General features: G+C 40.1%; 2 protein-coding genes across 4 annotated transcripts; one reads left to right on the top strand and one right to left on the bottom strand.

Annotated features, from left to right (window-relative positions):
* Positions 1–573: 573 nt before the first annotated feature.
* Positions 574–20,451, top strand: cdc73 (cell division cycle 73, Paf1/RNA polymerase II complex component, homolog (S. cerevisiae)). Its single transcript, XM_026149729.2, has 17 exons — positions 574–752; positions 1,422–1,527; positions 1,701–1,770; positions 1,913–1,975; positions 2,246–2,298; positions 2,759–2,847; positions 2,941–3,154; positions 6,151–6,249; positions 6,688–6,766; positions 7,508–7,572; positions 14,054–14,111; positions 15,885–15,920; positions 16,018–16,105; positions 16,472–16,633; positions 17,830–17,930; positions 19,319–19,460; positions 19,609–20,451. The coding sequence occupies exons 1-17, from the start codon at positions 622–624 to the stop codon at positions 19,643–19,645; spliced, it is 1,593 nt and encodes a 530-aa protein (XP_026005514.1). The 5' UTR covers positions 574–621; the 3' UTR covers positions 19,646–20,451.
* Positions 7,746–12,188, bottom strand: LOC113010609 (beta-1,3-galactosyltransferase 2-like). 3 transcript variants are annotated; one of them, XM_026149769.2, is made up of 2 exons: positions 11,345–12,188; positions 7,746–9,671 (listed from the first exon to the last, which is right to left on the bottom strand). In XM_026149769.2, the coding sequence occupies exon 2, from the start codon at positions 9,557–9,559 to the stop codon at positions 8,285–8,287; it is 1,275 nt and encodes a 424-aa protein (XP_026005554.1). In that variant the 5' UTR covers positions 9,560–9,671; positions 11,345–12,188; the 3' UTR covers positions 7,746–8,284. The 3 variants fall into 3 exon arrangements, with proteins under 3 accessions (XP_026005554.1, XP_026005557.1, XP_080148687.1); XM_026149772.2 differs by having other exon boundaries at positions 7,746–9,625; positions 11,345–11,481; XM_080292561.1 differs by lacking the exon at positions 11,345–12,188 and adding an exon at positions 9,732–9,870 and having other exon boundaries at positions 7,746–9,625.
* Positions 20,452–20,487: the final 36 nt, after the last annotated feature.

The raw sequence follows: 20,487 nt of genomic DNA, 5'->3' as shown, positions 1-20,487 counted from the left end.
TGTGGTGACACTTTTTAGAAAGTAAATTTGAATTTAGTTTTAACAACACACTAATGCCAATGTTTGGGATTTTTTTTGTGTGTGTAAAAAGTTTGTGTTTCAGTCTGAATTCTCTGCATCAGAATTTACATTTTACTGTAAGAAAGTACTGTAATAAGCTTTACTTATCACGGTGTCATTTCGTCTTCATAAACAAAAGAACAATAAACTGACCGTGTAACTGTGAAGGATGTTTGTCCCAACATGCTGATGTTTTCATTTTTAATTTTAAAGCAACATCCAACATATAAAATATTTATAACATGACTGTTGACACAGCGTTTTAGGAGATGGACATGAGATTTGGTCGTTCTCAAGTGTTTCACAACCATTCTGTTGTATCTGTCCTGCTTAACATGTACCTACTGTAGCGGCGATGTAAAGCCTTTCCTAATAAACAACTTGCTGCTCTGGAAATGCGCTTTCATTTTACCAATAACTGCCTGAGTTGTTGAACTGATACATCACTGTGATCAAAGTAAAGTTTGCAGTTAAAGCGTCATTCAGATCAGGCATCTAGAGAGGCCGCACGATGTTGATAACTGGGGGCCTTGCAAACACACTACACACATACAACTGAAGATGGCGGATGTGTTGAGTGTTCTTCGTCAGTATAACATCCAGAAAAAGGAGATTGTTGCTAAAGGAGATGAAGTTATATTTGGGGAGTTCTCCTGGCCGAAGAATGTCAAGACCAACTACATAATCTGGGGGTATGTCAGTGCTAATAACATCTACAAAGTGCTTCAGTAGGCCTGCAGCTGATGCTCATCTGTGCCTTGTGCTGCTAGTAACGACGGAAGGCTCGCTAGCTACGAAATGCTAACCCAGCTACTTTCCTCAAAAGTTAAAGCACCCTTTTAATTGTTGTTCGTGCATCAGGGAGGTCTCTTCCATAGACTATAGAGCCAATTTTACTAGCTTCCATGAAAGCCAATGTATGTCTTTTAAACTTACCTCGCGAGGGGTTCAGCCAAACTTGTAGTGTTGTGTAATGCTAATTAATCATGGACGCTAGCTAGCGAGCGAGTTGTTTCACGGAGACAGAGATTCAGAGAGTCGAGTTGAAACACCTGTGTGTTTGTTTTTCTCTTTTAGTCCCTACAGTCATGACTATAAACGTCTTTCTTCACCGTGCAAAAACCAAACTTTGTGCATGTGACGCAGAAATTAAAGTTGCAACTAGCAGTGCTTTAGCTAGCAGGAGAATTGTTGACAGTGGTTGATAAAGTAACTTTGGCTTTATATTCAAGCCTTAATGCGGTTCACATCAAACCACTTTAAGTGTGCTTCACGCAGTAATTCACTTAAAGTTTGTTAGTTGTAAAACTGGACACTTGCATGCTTTTTCAAAAATGTTTTGTGCTTGTTTTGATCTTTAGTACTGGTAAAGAGGGGCAGCCCAAAGAGTACTATACCTTGGACTCTATCTTGTTCTTGCTCAACAATGTGCACCTGCCGCATCCATCCTATGTGCGAAGAGCTGCAGTAAGTGCTCTGGAGTTCATATGAAACAGCCCAGAATCTGTCAGTATCAATCCTTCATTGCTTACCAACGTGTTGTTTGAGACACCCCTGATTCCAGCCCACATTTTGTCATACATGCAGCATCTTGTAAACTTTAAAGAGTGTTGACTTTTATGATTGTGTGTTGTTTATAGACAGAGAACATCCCTGTTGTCAGACGACCTGATCGAAAGGGCTTGCTGTCATATCTTAATGGCGAGAGCTGTAAGTAGCGCTTGGGCGCTGAGGATGGGGGTGTTTTGTGGCATCTAGTACAGCCTTTGGCATTTTCCAAAATTGTAATGATTTCTTCCAGGTTTTGGTTCGCTGAAAATTTGCTTCAAATGTTGTTTTTGTCCATTTGCAGCCACGTCAACGAGCATCGACAGAAGTGCGCCCATAGAAATAGGTCTGCAAAGCCGGACACAAGGTAAAGTAACAACATTTTTACAACATGATGTGGAGTTTAGTTTCATAACTTAATCCTGAAATGTAAATTTCAGGAATAATTACTACTTATAACTGCTAGAGCTGATACCAGTGATGCAACATACACTGTCCTATTTTTACAAAAACAATTTTGCATAAGTGAAATAAAGGAAGGTGGGATGAAGGAATTTGTTTTGCATAGTGATACAATGTTTTTTGTTTGTTTTTCTTTCTTTGCTATTGTTGTTTGTTTTTTTGTTTTGTTTTTTAGTTAAAAGAGCAGCTGATGAGGCATCCTCTGAAGCCAAAAAACCAAGAGTTGAGGTAAATTATGTTACTTCAGCTGTCACATGTGGCTCATGTTGTTTTCTGTGTGGTATCACACAGGACACAGAAATCACAGTTTTCCTATTCTGACATACTTAACATTGAATTTGTTTACATATTCTTACTGTAATAAATGTGGACCACTCCCAACACCTGAAAATACTACCACTACTAATCATGATGATGATAATAATTCATTTTTAAAAATAATTCCATTAGGAAAATATTTAAATGAATTAACTTAGTAAACTAAATAGTGGGAAACGCAGCTCATTAAATATTCTTCAGTGTTTAGTGTAACTGAATATAAAATGGGTAACTGTGTCATGCATGCAGGTGACACAGTGAGTATTTTAACTTTTACAAATTTCAGCAGTGTGGGCAGTTAAAGGTTTTTGATATATCATTTTTTATCCTGCAATTTGCTAATAATGTGAAAACTGCTTTCAATCTCAAGGATGAGGAACGTGTGCGTCTGGACAAGGAGCGTCTGGCTGCCCGTCTGGAGGGCCATAAAGAAGGCATCGTGCAGATCGAACAGATCAGGTATGATCAGGTTATGAGCTTTTCCTTATTCTGATTACCAGTTCCTCCTAACAGATAGTTCAGCTTATCAAAACGTTTGTCCCTGTCTTCCAGATCACTGTCTGAGGCCATGTCTGTGGAAAAAATTGCAGCCATTAAAGCAAAGATTATGGCAAAGAAGCGTTCAACTATCAAAACAGATCTCGATGATGACATAACACTGAAGCAGAGAAGCTTTGTGGATGCAGAAGTGGATGTCACCAGGGATATTGTTAGCAGAGAGCGGGTCTGGAGGACTAGGACAACCATTCTCCAGAGCACTGGAAAGGTTAGTGTACACTTTATGCCAGACTGTTTTCTGATGAAACTTTGAAACTAATGAAACTTTCCTTCAGAAGCAAGAGCCTTAAGACAAGTGTGTTGTCAACTAGCGCTGTATAAATGAATTGTAATTGACTTGACACTATAATGCCAGATGTATCATATCATGTAACCAGAAACCCCTTTTAACCCTACGCCATCACCTGACGTGCACCTCCCTAGAAGTCTGTCTAAAACTTGGGTCGACGCAGAAATAACTGAATGGCCTGGAACATAAAAAGGGGTTTCTAGTTACCTTGTGAGTTATGACATAGATTTCCCACAGAAGTCTAAATTATACATTAGCCTCCGGAACCCTAAGAGACAGTGCATTGGGTTGAGAAAACATTCAAATGGCCCAGCCATGAAAGCACCATAAATGTGTACCAGTACATGGACCAGTGTGAACCACTAGATGGCAGCAGAAGCTGAATTTAAATGTTAGGAATTAACTGATAACTACAGATTGTTGAAAAGATGTGCTCACCTATCAGTTTAAATTTGGCTTATCAAAAACGAAACCATCTTATTTAAAGTCCAGCCATCTTTGTTTTGTTTGTTTTAAGGTTGTCAGATATCTGATCTTATCTTAGTTTAACCTTTTTAAAGCTAAATAGATTTGTTTTGTCAGTCGCTCGATAAACTAATTTATTTAATGTGTCTCATTATGTCTAACTGGAGAGAGATATAGGGATAGGGAGGTAACAGTGCACAGTATTCAGTTAAGTATGAATGCCTGTTCAGATTCCACATGTTTAATATTTTTCTTATGATATCCAGAGTATTAAATGATAAAAAATCTAAACAAAAACCAAATATTCATGAACAAGAATTTAGAGTTCACAGTTAAATGAAACTAATCCTTCACACCAGTTGTGCCGTTGAAATTTTTTTTTCTTTAATGAAATGTTCAAAGTAAGGCAGCTGTCTCACTTTGTAGACACTGAGGGCAAAACTTGGAATTCCACCTGAACATCTGTTCTGTGGATGGATCGCTTGTTAGGAGAGAAATTGCAGAATCATGCAAAATATTGATTTTAATTATTGTACATATTTAATGAACCTGCTGCGTTGTTTATATGCAACAGCGAATGGACCATAACTAGTGAAATTTGAGCTCCTATTTGAATGTTCTTTTTGTTGTTTACATGCAAAGACTTCAGTTTTCTTGGCTCACAGTTCAAACTTAACCTGGGAAATTCTGTACTGAGGTGGGCATTAGAGCAGGGCGATATGGCCAAAAATATTTATCACGATATATATTTGAAAATTTGCGATAACGATATAACCGACGATATAATTGATGCGAGACAAAATACAACTCCACAACATTACTAGCGCAAAAAGACAACCTTCCATTTATTTTCACTTAAACAAGAAGCTGGTTTTTATGTACATTAAAGCTTTATAAAAAATTTAACAGTGCAAATGCAAATTCCTTGCTGAAAGTTTAACCAAAAGGCATTTCCAGTAGAAATGGGCTGACATATCCTGAGCATAACCATATATAATATCCACTGAAGTTAAAAATAGGTGCTTTGCAACATTAAACTGCAGTGTGCAGTACGCATTTTTCGGACCATAAGGTGCACGGGATTATAAGGCACATTAAGCGAAACAAAGCAGTCAGATAAATCAAACTTGATTAAACTCATTCTTCTTGCTTCCTCCACTTCTGTACCATTGATTCATTAATGTTGAATTCTCTGGCAGCTGCTCTATTCCCATGTTGTTGCAGTATATTAATAACTAACCTCGTATTGTGGATGGATTATCTCAGTTGTTCTCCTGACTGAAGTTTGGTCCGTTTACAGCATCCTGCCATGCGATTGCATTTGTCTCTAACCATGAGGAACCTTCACGTTAACTTTTATAAGTGGAAAAGTGTTAGTGTTCGTCCTCCAGCTTCACTGTTTATGTTATGCTAACATAGCTGTATCGCTAGCGATCACGTAGCACATCATTATATACCAGCTAGCCCAACTTCAGTAACCCTACAAACGTCACTGCTGTTTAGTTTCCTGTCTTCATTTATGTTGGAAGTGATAGCAGAGCTGTACGTTTGATTTTTTTCAGAAATCTCTCGGTCAGAACATGCTATATCATGCTTAGGTAACTAGCGAAACTAGCAAGCTAACTTCCGCTAGCTTCCTGCTAACTTCTAACTCTGTTAAATGTAATAACTTTTGTTTTCATGGATGCCTGGAAGTTAAACTTTATAGTTACACCTGGTAAAGCAGCAATGCTGATCGTTTTATTAAAGATGAAAGAATTTAGACAGTTTTTAACTCTAAGTGATGCTGCAGTGTTGTTTGACCTGAAGCATACGGAGTTTAGGACCCAGATTACTCCCAGATTTAAGAGCATCTTAGTCCGACAAATATGACAATAACAACGGCCGCTTGCATGTTCTGCAAAAAAATGTGCTTTGTTGTGTATCTGACGGACAAACACCAAACCAGTTCCACATCACGGAAGTTGCACCATTTTTACAAACCAATTCTGGTTCATCTGTTTCACTCAACAATCGGCCATGTGCGTATGAAAACAAAGGCACTGCGCATGCGCGTTTTACTCCCATTCTATCGCGATATTTCATTTTCCTATCGTTGCCTAACATTATACCGGTATTACCGTGAACGGTATAATATGGCCCAGCCCTAGTGGGCATGATACGCACACATGACGCTCATCGTTTCTAAACCAAACTAAAGATGTAGACAGACTGTTAACTTAACAGCACACAGTAATTAACTCATTCACTGCCAGCCATTGGCAGTGAATGAGTTAAACCCATTGACTCATTCACTGCCATTGACGGCTATAGACGTCAATGGCAGTGAATGAGTTAATAACTTGTACATTTTAAATGTGTTTTAATTGAATCTCTTCTGTGAGGGAAGTCTCGTTTTTGTTTTTAAAAGGAAACGACTCCTGCTCAACCTATTTTTGTTCCTTTTTCAGAACTTTTCCAAAAACATTTTTGCCATCCTTCAGTCCGTGAAAGCTCGAGAAGAAGGGCGAGCTCCGGAGCAGAGACCAGCACAGAACACAACTCAAGCGGTAAACTGACAAATATCCACTTCCTACAAATTACGTTACGTTATTTTTATTTTTTATTTTTTATTGGACCTTAATCTTTTTTATTAAGTGTTTATTTGCACATGGTTTAGATCTTAATCACACTTTTTTTGTAAATTAATTTCTTTACAATTTGAAAATACAGGAGTAATAAGGACGATTAAGAACCAGTTGATGATTTGTTGGTTGAATAAGCACACACCTTTAATTTGATTAGCTGTTAGTCCTGTTACGTTTGCATCTCATAAATAAATCAAAGTTAAAACTGACATATATTCATCTTATAATGAATTTGTCCAAAGTTATGTGTGCAAAAATAGTCTGTAGGTGTTTGAGTTAGTTGCAAATCCACTATAGTTTAAACTGAAGAGCGGTGTGTTTGTGTATATACAGGTATTTATTGTTTCGTATCTTTTCCAGGACCCGTCCCTAAGGAACAAGCAACCTGTCCCAGCTGCCTATAACAGATACGATCAGGAGCGATTCAAGGGAAAAGAAGGTGCGTTTTAGAAATGCTTTACTGATCATTTTAGTATCAATCCTTTTGCAAAAGAGTGCTTGTTTGTTTGAGTTAATATAAGTTCACTGATCCACAGTTTCCACATTTAAACCCAGCATCAGTAAACAAATGTGGTCAGAGTATGGAGAGAAATTTGCCACAAATGCATGCGATATGATTCACAAGCGTAAACTAAAGATTCACAAACGCGTACAATGATATGTGTGTAACTTTTGAGAACTCAGACGCACGTGCTTTAATCCACACACACACAAATATCAAGCAATCTGACCACACGTGAAACAATTTTACAAATGCGTTCATCCAAACTTGAATAAATACTGATCATTTATGATCATTTATGCACACTTTATTAAGTTTAGCTTCACGAATCAGATAATGTTCTCTTTCAAAAACATTTCTGTGCGCGCACACATCTAAAAATAATCATCTCTCATGTCCTTCACAAAACCATAAATGCGTAAGCACCAGTCACCTGATACTCACAGACCACGTCACATGCCCACTTGAGATTTTAAGGCAAATTTAATGCTGCTAGCTTCACACAGATTCACAAATGTAAGCTGCTTTCAAGTCCCAGTGTAAAACTGGGACATCTGGGCTTATAAGCGGCGAACACGTTGCATAATATGCAGGTATTAGATTTCATTATACTTATAAAGAAAAAAACCCTCTTTGTTCAGCCAGTGAGCTCCAACTCATAGCATGTTGTTGTCCTAGAAACGGAGGGCTTCAAGATCGATACTATGGGCACGTATCACGGCATGACCCTGAAGTCAGTGACGGTAAGAAATAACTTTTTTCACAATAACTACTAACCAAAACCTCAACCTGTGACGCATGTATACAAGCACGGTTTTCCACAGGAAGTTGAGTCATAAAGTCTGTCAAGTAGTTAAATAACACATTTTAAATGTGCTTATGTATGTAACAGCATTTGAAAAACAGATGCCTGCTGTTCTTTCTAAATAGATTTTACTGTTTCAAAGAAATTCAGCACAAAGTACAGATAACTGGATACATGTCCTCTGTGTAGGTAATGATGTCGCATCCTTACACGTCACCTGTCACAGCCATTTTTCAAAATAACTTCTTGGACAGTTTAATATGTGGAGATGTTTACTTGCACTGTCTGCTTCAGAAATCTAAAAGTCATACAGTAGCTCTGATTATTACAAAAAAGTACTTTATTTCTGTACAGTGAAGCACAGCGTGTTCTTTCATAAAATAAAACTCCAGTAGTTTGACTCAGACGTAGAAATAGTTCTTATCTCTTTTGTACAAAGTTGGCTAGAGCACTTGATTTGATTTTTACATTTCCAACATTTATGCACATTTTGTGTTGTGGATAAAGTGGGTTTGGATTATAAGTAAAGTCCCTTGATATGAAGTTCAAAAAAAGAGGATGTGCTGAGATATAAATCTCTTTTTATTTTGTTTTTATTTATTTATTTATTTTATTTTTAACAGTGAGCATGTGAGTGTAACAGTGTCCTTTCACTCAGCTGATTTCTCTCCAGTCACTCTGTGTAAGTGTGTCCTGCCTGCTCTCTCTTTAAATGCGTTGATGCAGGCGTTTCGCTTGTTGCTCTGAAGGTGATGCCAGTATTTCAGGAGCTCATTGGGATGAAACCCATGTGATGTTATCAGATGGCTGTACTTGCAGCTGGAGTAAGATACTCGCCAGTGGTTGAATAAGAACTCATTTGGTGGTGGCGTGGGTTCGATTCCGAGGCTGGCCAGACATATTCCCACAAACACGTCCTCCAGATGCAGATGGCGGATACGTAAAGATACTTGATAGATTTTCCTTGCGAGATCCCCAGAAAAGACGTAACCAGTCCCAGAGCAAAAGGTGGGATACTTGTCACCTGGGTACAGCTCCGGGGGCATGTACCACTTGCTGTTTTTATTTCGGTTGGGTGCGTAGCCTCTCATGTTGTTTCCTGTGAAGTAGTTCCTCCTGGGCTCCAGTTCAGGCCTGAGCAGCTTAAAAATGAGGTACTCTGTGTTGACGAACATGTCGCTGTCTGTCTTCATGACGTAGCTGGTGTGCGGACAGTGCATTGCAACCCAGTTTAGTCCCATCAGTGTCTTTATGGTGAGGTTTTTGTAAGAATCCAGGAAGTCCTGCTGAATGATATCATGATGCCTCCGGCTCTCTGCTTCTAGCATCCTTTGTTGTAGAAGTCCCAGTTCTCCATCTTTTTTCCCCAGCAGAAAGAGCCGGATAAATCCCAGAGCTGGAGCAACACTCTCGTTCCCCCACGTCTGCCGTATAGCATTCCTCGCCTCCACCTGCCGAGCTTCAGTGGCAATCAGCAACACCAGAAATGGCGCAGCTGTGTTGTCTGCACATTTATCAGGCTCGTTAATGATGTAAGGGTACGGTCCGTGGGTTATCACGGCGCTGAGGTCTGCGTCGTCTCTTTGGCTTGTGTTTGCTGCCAGAACGTTCTGAAAATTTGGGTCTGGTTGAGTTGGGTAAACTCCCTGATTTTCACGGGAGCTGATGTTGGCGTCAGCCTTGAAAGTCTGTTGAGGAATGATGACGAACCTCCACTGTGAATGGCGGGTGCTTGTGTTCCATTTGGCTTTGGTGGTGTGAGCTGCTCCACCTCCATACACCAGAGGATGCCCTCTCCACCATGGCATACCAGTGAGCCTCGGCAGCCACACCTGGTGGACTAGAAAGAACAGCACACCCAGCAGAGAGAGCAGATACAGAAGTTTAGCTGTGTGTTTACAGCAGTGGCGTCGTTTCCACTGCATGGTGTCGACACTTCTAGTCTTGACAGTTGTTACGCTTCAATCCAGTTGTCAGCAGGGTTTCAGCTCCTGTTGATGAGTAATATAAATCACTTTGTTGATACCCAGTGATGGCCTAGGAGACAGTGGAAAGAAGAGTATACATTTTCATTGTGAAAAACGAAATTATACTCACAGTTTTCATTCTGATAAGGCTGCAGTTTACAGTAAATAAGCTTGTAAATACCAGCCAAGTTAAGAAAACTTTGCAGCAATCTGGTGAGCACGTTTTCATTTCTTGATTTGGAGAAATACACAACTTGATTGGCCCATCCTGTTGTTTTTAAACATATTTGATATCATATTAATGTAATGAGGGTACATTTCTATAGTCTAAATATAGTTCGTAGGCTTTTATATCGACATTAAAATCTACAAATTACCTGCTTTGACGTCTTCCTCTACCACACTCGTTTGGTTTTAGTTTTCATGTACCGTAATTGTCGGGCTATAAGCCGCTACTTTTTGCACAAGCTTTGAACCCTGCGGCTTTTAGTCAGGTGCGGCTTTTCTATGGATTTTCCATGATTTTTGTCATATCGTAAGACGATTTGTTTTGTTTGTTCCGCTGTTGTACGGCACTACGTTGCCTGGCGGAAGGATCGGGGTTCAAGAGTGGTATGTTGGTCACATGTCCATCCGCCAGGCAACATAGTGCCGTACAAGTAGCGCGAAAAACAAACTTCAAAGTAGCGCTACGCGTTCAGCGGGAGTCGTGGATGATGAGCGGCGATAAACTTGCGAAAAGCAAGTTGTGCTCAACTCTACCGGTGGATTCTGACAGCGTGGAAAAGTGTGCAAACATCCACGATCACCAACGGATTTCGAAGGGCTGGACTGCTGCATGATGAAGAGGAGGACACCGCCACGGCCCTTCAGAGGGTGTTCGACTCCGACACTGACAATGACAATGAGGATTATCTTTGGTTTTGAAAGTGACAACGAAGGAAAGAAGCTGAGAGTGGATGACGAAGCCATCCTGAGCCTGTTCGTTTCCGACACTGGAGAAGAGGACTTTGGTGGTTTTAGAGCGCAGGAAGATGGTGGTGAATGACTGACTTTTCTTCTTGTTAAAGCCGTGTCACTGCACCTGAGCCTAAAAGGTAGTCCGAATCTATTTTTCTGGTGTGCTGTAGGTTACTGTTATGTACTACATTTGTTACTCATTTATGAAGCACAGCACATGTGCAAATATGTACCCATAACTTGTTTTTCAAAATATTAATAAAAGGGGTGTGTCTCCAAACAGCCATCTCTTTCCTGACAATTCGCTTTGTGCATATTCTCTTACATATGATAAGTCAATATTGAAACACCTGCGGCTTTTAGTCAGGTGCGGCTAATGTATGTACAAAACAGGATTTTCCCCTGATTTTAGCTTGTGCGGCTAATATTCAGGTGCGCTTTGTAGTCCGGGAAATACGGTAATAATGCTAGAATGCTAGTTGTGGCTAATTGTAGAATGTCAACAGACGGTGTAGTTTTTGCAGATGAGTTTTCTTTCTTTTTTTTAAGAAAATTACAAAACAAAGGAGCCTAACATAACAGAGAGGACTTTGAGAGAGTTTAAATTCTCTCCACTGTTGCATGCTTCAGTAGAAATAAGTTTTTCTCCCTTTAGAAAGACACACCCTTTACATCCTGTAAGTTAAACCACAACCAGAGGAGTGAATTATATCAGTCATCTGTTATGACTGTTTTTATGTCGATGTTCGTCTGTATTTTCAATTCTTCACAACATAAACTCACCTTTTTTAGTCTAAAAACTTGTCTCTGTGGTATTCATCGCTGCTGGATAAATTAGTCTTCACACATTCCGACTGGCCTCTCGGTCTCTGTTCCTGCGGTGCTTTTGGCCACATCATAAATGCACACAGCCCCATGTCCTCACTTTTTTTTTTTTTTTTTTCCTGCAGCATATGTCAAATTGTCCTCTTCTTTGGCTGGTAAGGTTTCTGTAGTCAGTCCAGGGAAATTAATTTTTCCAGGTAATCCTAGCTTTTTGCCTCATGCGTGCACAAATGTGCTGCTAGTTCATGCGTGCATGCCTGGCAAGAGCATGTTTGAGCGCTCCGGTGTTGCAGTCTCTCAATCTGCCTTGGCGCATTGTCCCTAGAGGCTTGATTTTAGCTGTGGTGTGCTGCTTCTTTTGCTCATGGCCGAAGAGAGAGGAGACACGGTAGTTGACAGTAAGCTGCAGCCCTGGGTCCTTTTACTGTCCCCGCTGTCATGTTGTGTATATCAAAGCAGGCACGCAGAGATGGGATTCACATCTGAATGATAAATAAGCCTACATGTCTCCGTTCAGCTTTGCTCCCCCTTTCTGTGCTTATCCTCGTTTCCTCTTGTTCTTCCTCTTTGATTCACATGCCCGCTGTCCACTGTGTTTCTCAGATCGTTCAGATTTCGGTTTTTATGCTTATCCCCCCTCCCTATTCAGCTGCCTCTCACGCACTGCTCCTTCTAGCTAGAGGAATGAAAGCAACGGGGGAGGAGGAAGATGAACGGAAGGAAGAGCTGTGAGTTGTGAGCTCGCTCTGAAAGGCAGCTCTAGGCTCGGTGGCATTACGCTCTCTCACCACGTCACGCCGTCTTTGCTGCTGTTGCTGCCTGCTCTGTTAAAGGGGAGGGGGTTGGGCTACTGACCTATTTGTATTCACACCCACTCTGAGGAATGAGGAATAAACCATTATCTCAATTGGCATGCTGTGAGAAAAGGGAAGAGAGGCCATTGTGTACACACTTCCACAAATCTTAGAGGGTCGCTGATTTAAAAGTGGCAAACATCAGCTTACATGTTGTTGACTGAAAAACAGTGGACATTACCACCCAGACCCCAGCAGTCTGTCACCCCCAGCTGTCATCTCACACAAACGTCTTGCATATAGTTAATTAAAATTATCTTTACACTAAGCTCACTAAATCTAATATTTCGCGTCTTTGCCCATGTTACAATACACATATTTTATTTGTGTCTGGTAATGACAGAAAAATAAAAAAACGGTGACTTTTCAGGTGACAAACCACAACTGTGATTCTTAGCAGCACAAAGGCATAAGTACTGTTGCTGAAGCGTGAACTAAAATTGTAAGAGACCGTTATGTTTTTATGACTGTTCCAGCAGTAGAAATCCCATTTCTGAATTTTACAACATAATCACAGTTTTTCTCATCCTGTGAGAAAGTTTGACTCCACTAACTTTTGCATGTTGGACTTTTATGTTTCTTTTTTCTGGTTTCATCTAAACATATAGGCCTTTGCCATAGCTTAGTACAGTGGTGGTGCAGATTGAATTACAGAATAGATCGATTTATTGTAAGCTATGCTTTAATGTACAGTTATCACCCATCACACCTGCTCCGCTCCACATTTCTGAAGCAGCAGAGCTCCTTCTCCCTCAGACTGATTCAACCTCACTGCCACAAAGAACCCTTGAGGAAATCATTCCTACTGTTCTCTATAAAGCTGTGTTTAAAACTCTTCATGCTGTGACAGGTGAACACACCTGTCAGGCATAAAATCCCAAATGTACTTTGTATTAAACCTTCATTCAGCTGTTTGTTTGTTTGTTTTTTTAATTTGCTTTTTTTATGTAATGTACATATAAATTAATGCAATTTTCACTTTTCTCTCAGGCAATGTCAGTCTTACTATTACTGTTTTTAACTACATTTTTACTTTTTTGTTTTTAATCACTGCTATAACTATAAATTCCTGCATAAGGCTTTTATCGTGTATTTCTTTGTTTAATGCGGTCTCTACTATTTTTACTTTTTATGTTTCTGTTCTAACACCCACATTTCCCTTGTGAGGTCAGTAAAGCAGCTATCTGTCTTGTTTTGTAGGTTAGCCCTGACAAGCTTAGCTCTCTTTCACAAGGGTAACTTGTGAACAAACAAATACTAGTGCTAAGAAAAACTACAGCAGTGTAATTAGCATTTGAGAGGTTTAAGGAACTTGCACTCGCACTCAGATGGGGCCTTCTAGTTAACATTAACCCACATTCAGTTCAAGCAGATGAGCTCCAGACATGCAATTTATCTGTAAATGACACACTTTGTTGTAGAGCTTCAGTTAGACGTTACCTTGCAGATCAGAGTTGGAGTATATTTGATACTTGATGCCCACTAATATTTAACTGTTGGTTGATTGTAGTTGTGTTAAAATGCTGAAAACTTTAGAAAACAAATAACAGATCACGATAAGGATGACTACCAGCTGCTTCAAGAGCAGCTGCTCCTGCTAGGTGGCTATCTAAGCCTAAATATTCAACACTGTTCAGTTATTTCACTGATGAAACACCTTGAACAATTTATTTCAAGTGGCCTGTTGGGCACAACAATCGAAGCTGCACAATTTTTATATTTCTTGTTAACATCAGAAGTTTCTGAAGACACTGTATGATGGGACTGTATATAACCTTGTATTTTTAATCTTGAGGTGTTGCTTGTTTTCTAGGAAGGAGCATCTGCTCGAAAGGCCCAGACCCCTGCACTGCAGCCTGTACCTCGTCCAGGTTAGTGTTGAATTCTAAATGTTCATGTTTAATCATGCATAAAGAATAAATACAGAGTAAAAACCTTTTTTTAGTTTTTGCCCATCGTGCCACAGAGTGTAAGGACTGTTTCTGTTTGAGAGTTTGTACTGGAGTGATGTTTTTAACAAAGACAGACTTGCACTCTGTACTACTACAATATTCTTTTCTGTGCCTTATTTTTCATATAGCAAGGGAAAACCGCTAAAAACACCCTATAGTCTGTACATGCTCCAGCTGAGCCTGGGCTAGTTCCTTTTTCATTCATTTCTCAAGGGTTAAATTGATTCTGTCATTTTTTTGTCCTCCTCCCAAATCCTGACGTAGTCACATCATGACTGTTTTCAGTTTTCAGTGCTCCCAACACTGCCTGTTAGTATGTGTTGATCAGCTCTTTTCATATATCAGTCACTCGGGTCTCTTACCAGCAATTTCTAAAGGGACTGTATCAGAGCGTTGTGTAATAATAACGGTATTTCTTTTATTCACAACGTCGACTGTTTCCAGGCGTGGCATTTAGACACATGACTGTACTAATAAAAAAAGAAAAGAATATTCACATGATTTCTGAATGAAGCGGCATCGCTAAAATAACCTTTTGTCTGTAGAGAAGAATCACATGTTTGTTTGACTCTTCTACAAACGCTTAGCAACTTCCCATTGCATGTGTGGAAGAAATAAAAAGTAGAACCAGTTTGATCCATTTGACCTGCAGCAGAGGTTTTAAGCTAAAACTTTGTCTTTGAGTGTGACTGCAAGTCTGACACAAACTGTCTTTTCTGCTTTATTTAATTATACTCCAATTAGCAAAAGACTAAACGTTTAAATATATTTAGTGGTCTTTCTTTAATTTTTGCCACTACTTTTATAAACTATCTAACGGTTCTCCAGTTGCTCACTCCATGGTGGTATTTCACATGGGATTTATGCATTTGTGTTGCTTTCAGTTTTATCTCCAGCTGCTTCAGCCGGTTGGTAGATATTTATTACTTTAACACATTGCAGAGTTCTTGCAAATCCACAACCCCAATTCCAAAAATGTTGGGACACAATAAAATGTAAATTAAAAACCGAATGCATCCTCTCCTCTTTCAACACCAGTGCAGACCAGATCATGTGCTGTCTGATGTAGGATTCAATACTTGATGTAATTGAAATATGGGTTGATGGCAAATTCTGTTCTTACTTAGATTTTAAACAAGGTCCCAACTTAAACATCATGAAACTGAACCACAGTTTGATGAAATGGGGAACTTGGAGAATCGGCTACATGTATTTTTAGTCTAACACTTTTTCTTTTTTTTATCATTTGACACACTCCGTGTATGCAAGCTTTAAGAGGCAAAGTCGGGTTTCCGTTTTCTTTTCTTTTTTCTTTTTCCCCTTTTGGACCTAAAGGGTTCATTTATTTCATTGGTTAAAGTTAGCATTAGGTATACTAATAGACACCAGATTCTTCCAACTATCATGTGGAAGTACCTCCCCTTTTCCAAACAGTTTTTAAGGATAAATTCCAAAAAAAAAAACCCTTTCTGTGTTCAGGTTTAGTGATGTTCGTTCAGTCGTTGGATATTGTAAGTCTTACTATTGTTAGAGCTTATGAAGAAAATTTCTTGTCAAGGAAGTGACTTAACAAATACTTGACGCATAGGAAGCAGTTTTACTGAGGATTGTTGTTCTTGTCTTTGGACTCAATATCCACATTCGTGTTTGTATTTATTTAAAAATATATTCTTTTAACTGTTTTCTCTCTAGTTTCACAAGCCAGACCTCCACCAAACCAGAAGAAAGGTACATCACATTTGATCAGAGTTAATCACTGTTTTTTAGTAGTACTGACCAACTGAGCTGTAGTTTTAAACCATTTTTAATGTGGCTTTCTCCACAGGATCCCGAACACCAATCATCATCATCCCTGCTGCCACCACCTCCCTCATCACAATGCTCAATGCTAAGGATCTCCTGCAGGATCTGAAGTAAGTACAAATCATTAGTGCCCTTCTTCTTTCTCTAAAGTGGAAGACAGTGCAATGAATCAACTGCACTGTCTTCCATGCATTGATGTTATTTGGCGGTTGATGTTCTTCAGACACGCAGTAGTGGATTTTTTTTTTTTTTTGTCAAGTTGCTCAACACTAAGTTTAGGGCAGAGATTGAAAAAGAGCTTGGCGTGCCAGCGGTGACTGTCTGTGGTCGTTGCCATAGAGCAACAACTGTTTGGAGGTTTAATGACTGGATTTAATGTTGGCACCTCTGCAAAATGGGCAGTGTTGGCAAGAAAGGTAAAAATTGTACCCTAAGGAGCAGCAGTGAAATGACTTCCAGACTCTGGCCTGTACCAGGTTTATCACATCAGAAGAGAAGAAGAAGCAGGGCATCCCGCGGGACAATGAGGTTCTGCTACAGAGGCGCAAAGACCAGATCCAGCCTGGTGGCACAACACTGAGTGTCACCGTGCCGTACCGCGTCATCGATCAGCCGCTCAAACTGGCTCCCCAGGATTGGTCAGTATATGTATTTTCTCAGTTATATTAGCATTTTACACCATACAGGAACACTATGGAAACAACAAGCCTGTACTCCCCTCTGTACCTTTATCATGAAATGACCATTCATCAGATGACTCAGCTGTTAACGGGGATATTTGAGTGTTTAGCAAATATGACTCATTATTATGCATGCAGCCTGTGTTGAAACCACAAGATGATTATGTTTCAGAGTCTGAGTTATCATATAATGGGTACACAGTACTGGCCGATTGTTGAATAATTTCAGAGGGAAATGGGGGGGAGAGGTGTGTGTTTCCTCTTCCTCACTTCTGCTGGAGCAAGTCTTAAGCCCATGTATAACACCCACTGGTATTGGCATATATAGCACATTACTGGTACTTGTGTAGCACCTTTCTACTTAAGTTGAGTACTCAGTGCTTCCTACTGCAAGCTGCACACAATCATACTCTAGTTGCTGCATTGGATGCAACTTTTCAGTAACCTGCCCAAGGACATGTGGAGCCGAGGATCAGTCCACCAGTTTTCCGAACCACTCCACTTGACCTACAGCCGCTCAAGAATTTCAGCATCGGGCATCCTTGGTTGTAAATCCAACATCAGGAAAACACATATTGTCATATTAATGATACCTGAGATCCTTGCCCTCTGCTGCAGTGTTCAGTGAATGTGTTTACAGCTTATTGCACCTTCTTTAAATGCAGGGCTCTAGAGTGTGACCAATTTGGTCGCAAATGCGACCATATTTTTCAGTGGTGCGACTAAAAAAAAAAAATATTTGGTTGCACCTGTGCGACCAAATGTTCGGTTAGCAAAAAAAAAAAAAAAATCTGCAACCTTCCAACAACAGACACATATTATGCCCCTATCGTGGACTAAACCAATGAGAGATAGTAAGGGGCGGGACCTCTCTGATGAGGCCTGATCCTTCTGAAATTCATAGCCAGTGCTCTGACACGGTGTCATCAATCTTTGAATGCTGAAAAAGCACAGTGTATCCAGAAAAACACATTATATTATATAAATTATTATAAAATTTGTGTGCGCCTAACTTTTTAAAGTTAGGCGTACCGGTACGCCCATGGCAAAAAGTTAGTCTAGAGCCCTGAAATGTTTAATCCAGTTTTTTTTTTTTGTTTTTTTGTTTGTTTTTTTTTTGTTTTTTTTTTTGACAAGCCTGTTTCTTCCTTCAGGGATCGAGTGGTGGCTGTGTTTGTGCAGGGTCCTGCCTGGCAGTTCAAAGGCTGGCCGTGGCTGCTGCCCGACGGCTCTCCTGTCGACATTTTTGCCAAAAGTAAGTAATATTGTGAAGTCTAAATAGACTATTTAGTCTATTTAGTTTCACTGTGTTGAAACGATAGCAGTAAAAAATGGTTGGAGTCGTGATGTTTGGTTTTCCACTCATTCAAAGAATCAGCAAATTGTGAACTCTGTGCCTGTTGTAGACATATTTATCTGTGGACACCTTTCAAAGCACTCAGTGTTACCTTACAACAATAAAATTAACAAGTAGATCAATATTAAAGAGAGATTTAAGTTTGAGATTCAGAAATGTAAAACACAAGGCGTTGATGGTTATAGGTGATATGCTGATACTAACAGGTAGGTTTTGCGCTGTGCTTTTAAGCTGTGTCATAGTTTGGTTGACGGAGTTAGAGGCAGTGAGTTCCAACGATGAGTCTCAGCTAAAGCCTCTAGTGTTAAAGTCTGAAGCGAGGAGCAGTGAGGAGAGCGTGGAGCACGGGCAGAGGTGTGAGGAGATGAGGGTGCCAGGTCATGGAGAGCTTTGAAAGTGAGGAGCAGAATCTTGTATTGGATGTTCTGGGAAATGGGGAGACGGTGAAGCTGGGTGAGAATAGGTGTAATATGATAAGTGTGGGTGATTATTCTCTCTGCAGAGTTCTGTACAATTTGGAGCCAGTTAAGAAGTTTTGGGTGGAGATCAGAGAGAACAGCATTCCATTAATCCAAAGGCATGGATTATTGGAATGCTGTTCAAGGGCATGAACTAGAACTTGTGTGTAGCCTGAAGATGTTAGGTGGACTTGATGTGGGTGACAAAGAGAGTATTGTCCATCTATAGAGACATCAGATAGGGTGTCCTTTCATTCAATAAAATAACTTCATGACGGCTTGCGAGCAGGTAATGAGGAAAGGACGGGCAAAGGAGTTGTCAACGTAAAAATGAAACTATATTTCTGAGAAGAAAGAGATCATTTATAAATAGCAGGGGGTCCAGTACTGATCCTTTAGGGACCCCATGTGTGACCGAGGCTAATAGAGAGCGTACAGTCTTGCCTTGAACTATATCCTGTCAGAAAGGAAGGATGTAAACCATTCTCGTGCTGTGTCCTGGAGTCCAGCACTGGCTCGTCATTCTAACAGAAGAGGGTGGGAAGTGGTATCAAAGCAGCACTGAGGTCAAGGAGGATGAGGATGGTGAGAACAGTGCCATGTGATGTCAGGAGGGATGTCAGTGGTCTGTCTAGAACGGAAATCGCGTTGAAATGGCTCGTAGAAATTATTGTTAACTAGAGCTGTGGTGCCACCGTGTCTTCCAGGATTTTAGAGATGAGGTTGGAAAAGGATTCAGAGGGTTGAATGTGTAGAATAAACTAAGACGTTGAGGAGATATTACTGAAAAACATCCTTACGGTTGCATGAATGCATTTTCCCCTCCAGTACGAGCTTTTCATTTAAAATACGATGAGGCAACGACTGATCCCAATGTGCAAAAGTGGGATGTGACCGTCCTGGAGCTGAGCCGCCACAGACGCCATCTGGACCGGCCCGTCTTCCTGCGCTTTTGGGAGACCCTTGACAGGTACTTAATTTTTATGCACTTAATTAAATTTCTTAATGTAATTTAATTTCACCTCGATGCACCTTTTTTATTTGTTTTTAATATGTAGTTAACGAAACTTTCTGTAATAAACTCTTTTCCTCGCTCCCTTTTCTTTCTTGGTGAACAGATACATGGTGAAACACAAATCTCACCTCAGGTTCTGAGCCAGGATCACAGCCACAGACACCGAAAATCCCACAAATCAATTCGTCAGCCTTCCCCTTCTAATTGGTCCAACTCCCTCATCCAAGCTGCCAATCCATCTTCCAACATGATCCCCATTTTAAGAGGAAGAGGAGGAGCGATCATTCCAGGGCTTCCTCCAGGACTCCTAATGCAGTCTGCTGGAATTGTTACTTTGGACATCAGAAAGGAGATTTTTGTGTTTTTTGTTGTAATTGTTTTCTAATGTTTTCAGGTAGTTAAAGACAAATACCAAAATAAGTTTTATATAAAAGGTAACATGCTGCGGAGATGATTAAAACACAATACTAAGCAACATGAGCTCAGAGGGAGATGCTTGCCTTTTGTCAGCGGTAAACAGGAAATGTGAGTGTTTTAGTCTGATGAAAACGTGAGAATCTCTGGGTACAACTGAGGCAAGTGCTGAGTTTGAGGAAGAGACTTTCTTTACACTTCTCTTTTTTTTTTTTTTTTAAATTTTGGGTGTTTGTGGTCTGAATGTACATATGTGATCAAATCTGTGAGAGCCAAAACTCCTTGAGCAGAAAGGGGAGTGCAGGTAAATGTGTTCATATGTTAGATTGCTCCTCTGCTCTCACTCAGTTAAAATGATCTCAGTCAAGCAGTCAATCCCTAGTTCAGTTTTTGACAGCTCTGCACACGTCTTGGTCATGCAATGACCTTGTTAAACTCCTTTTTTTTGGTGTTGTGCTAGATGAGAGAAATTATGGAGAGTATTGCTTTAAAACATCACATGAAAATAGACAATAAAGCCTCTGAGAAACAAGTGCTTGTGTGCAGTCTGCTGAACGTGGGTAGTGCT

This window comes from Astatotilapia calliptera, chromosome 18 (assembly GCF_964374335.1).
Source record: "Astatotilapia calliptera chromosome 18, fAstCal68.1, whole genome shotgun sequence".
Classification (NCBI taxonomy): domain Eukaryota; kingdom Metazoa; phylum Chordata; class Actinopteri; order Cichliformes; family Cichlidae; genus Astatotilapia; species Astatotilapia calliptera.
This window is presented reverse-complemented; position numbering and strand designations above follow the sequence as displayed.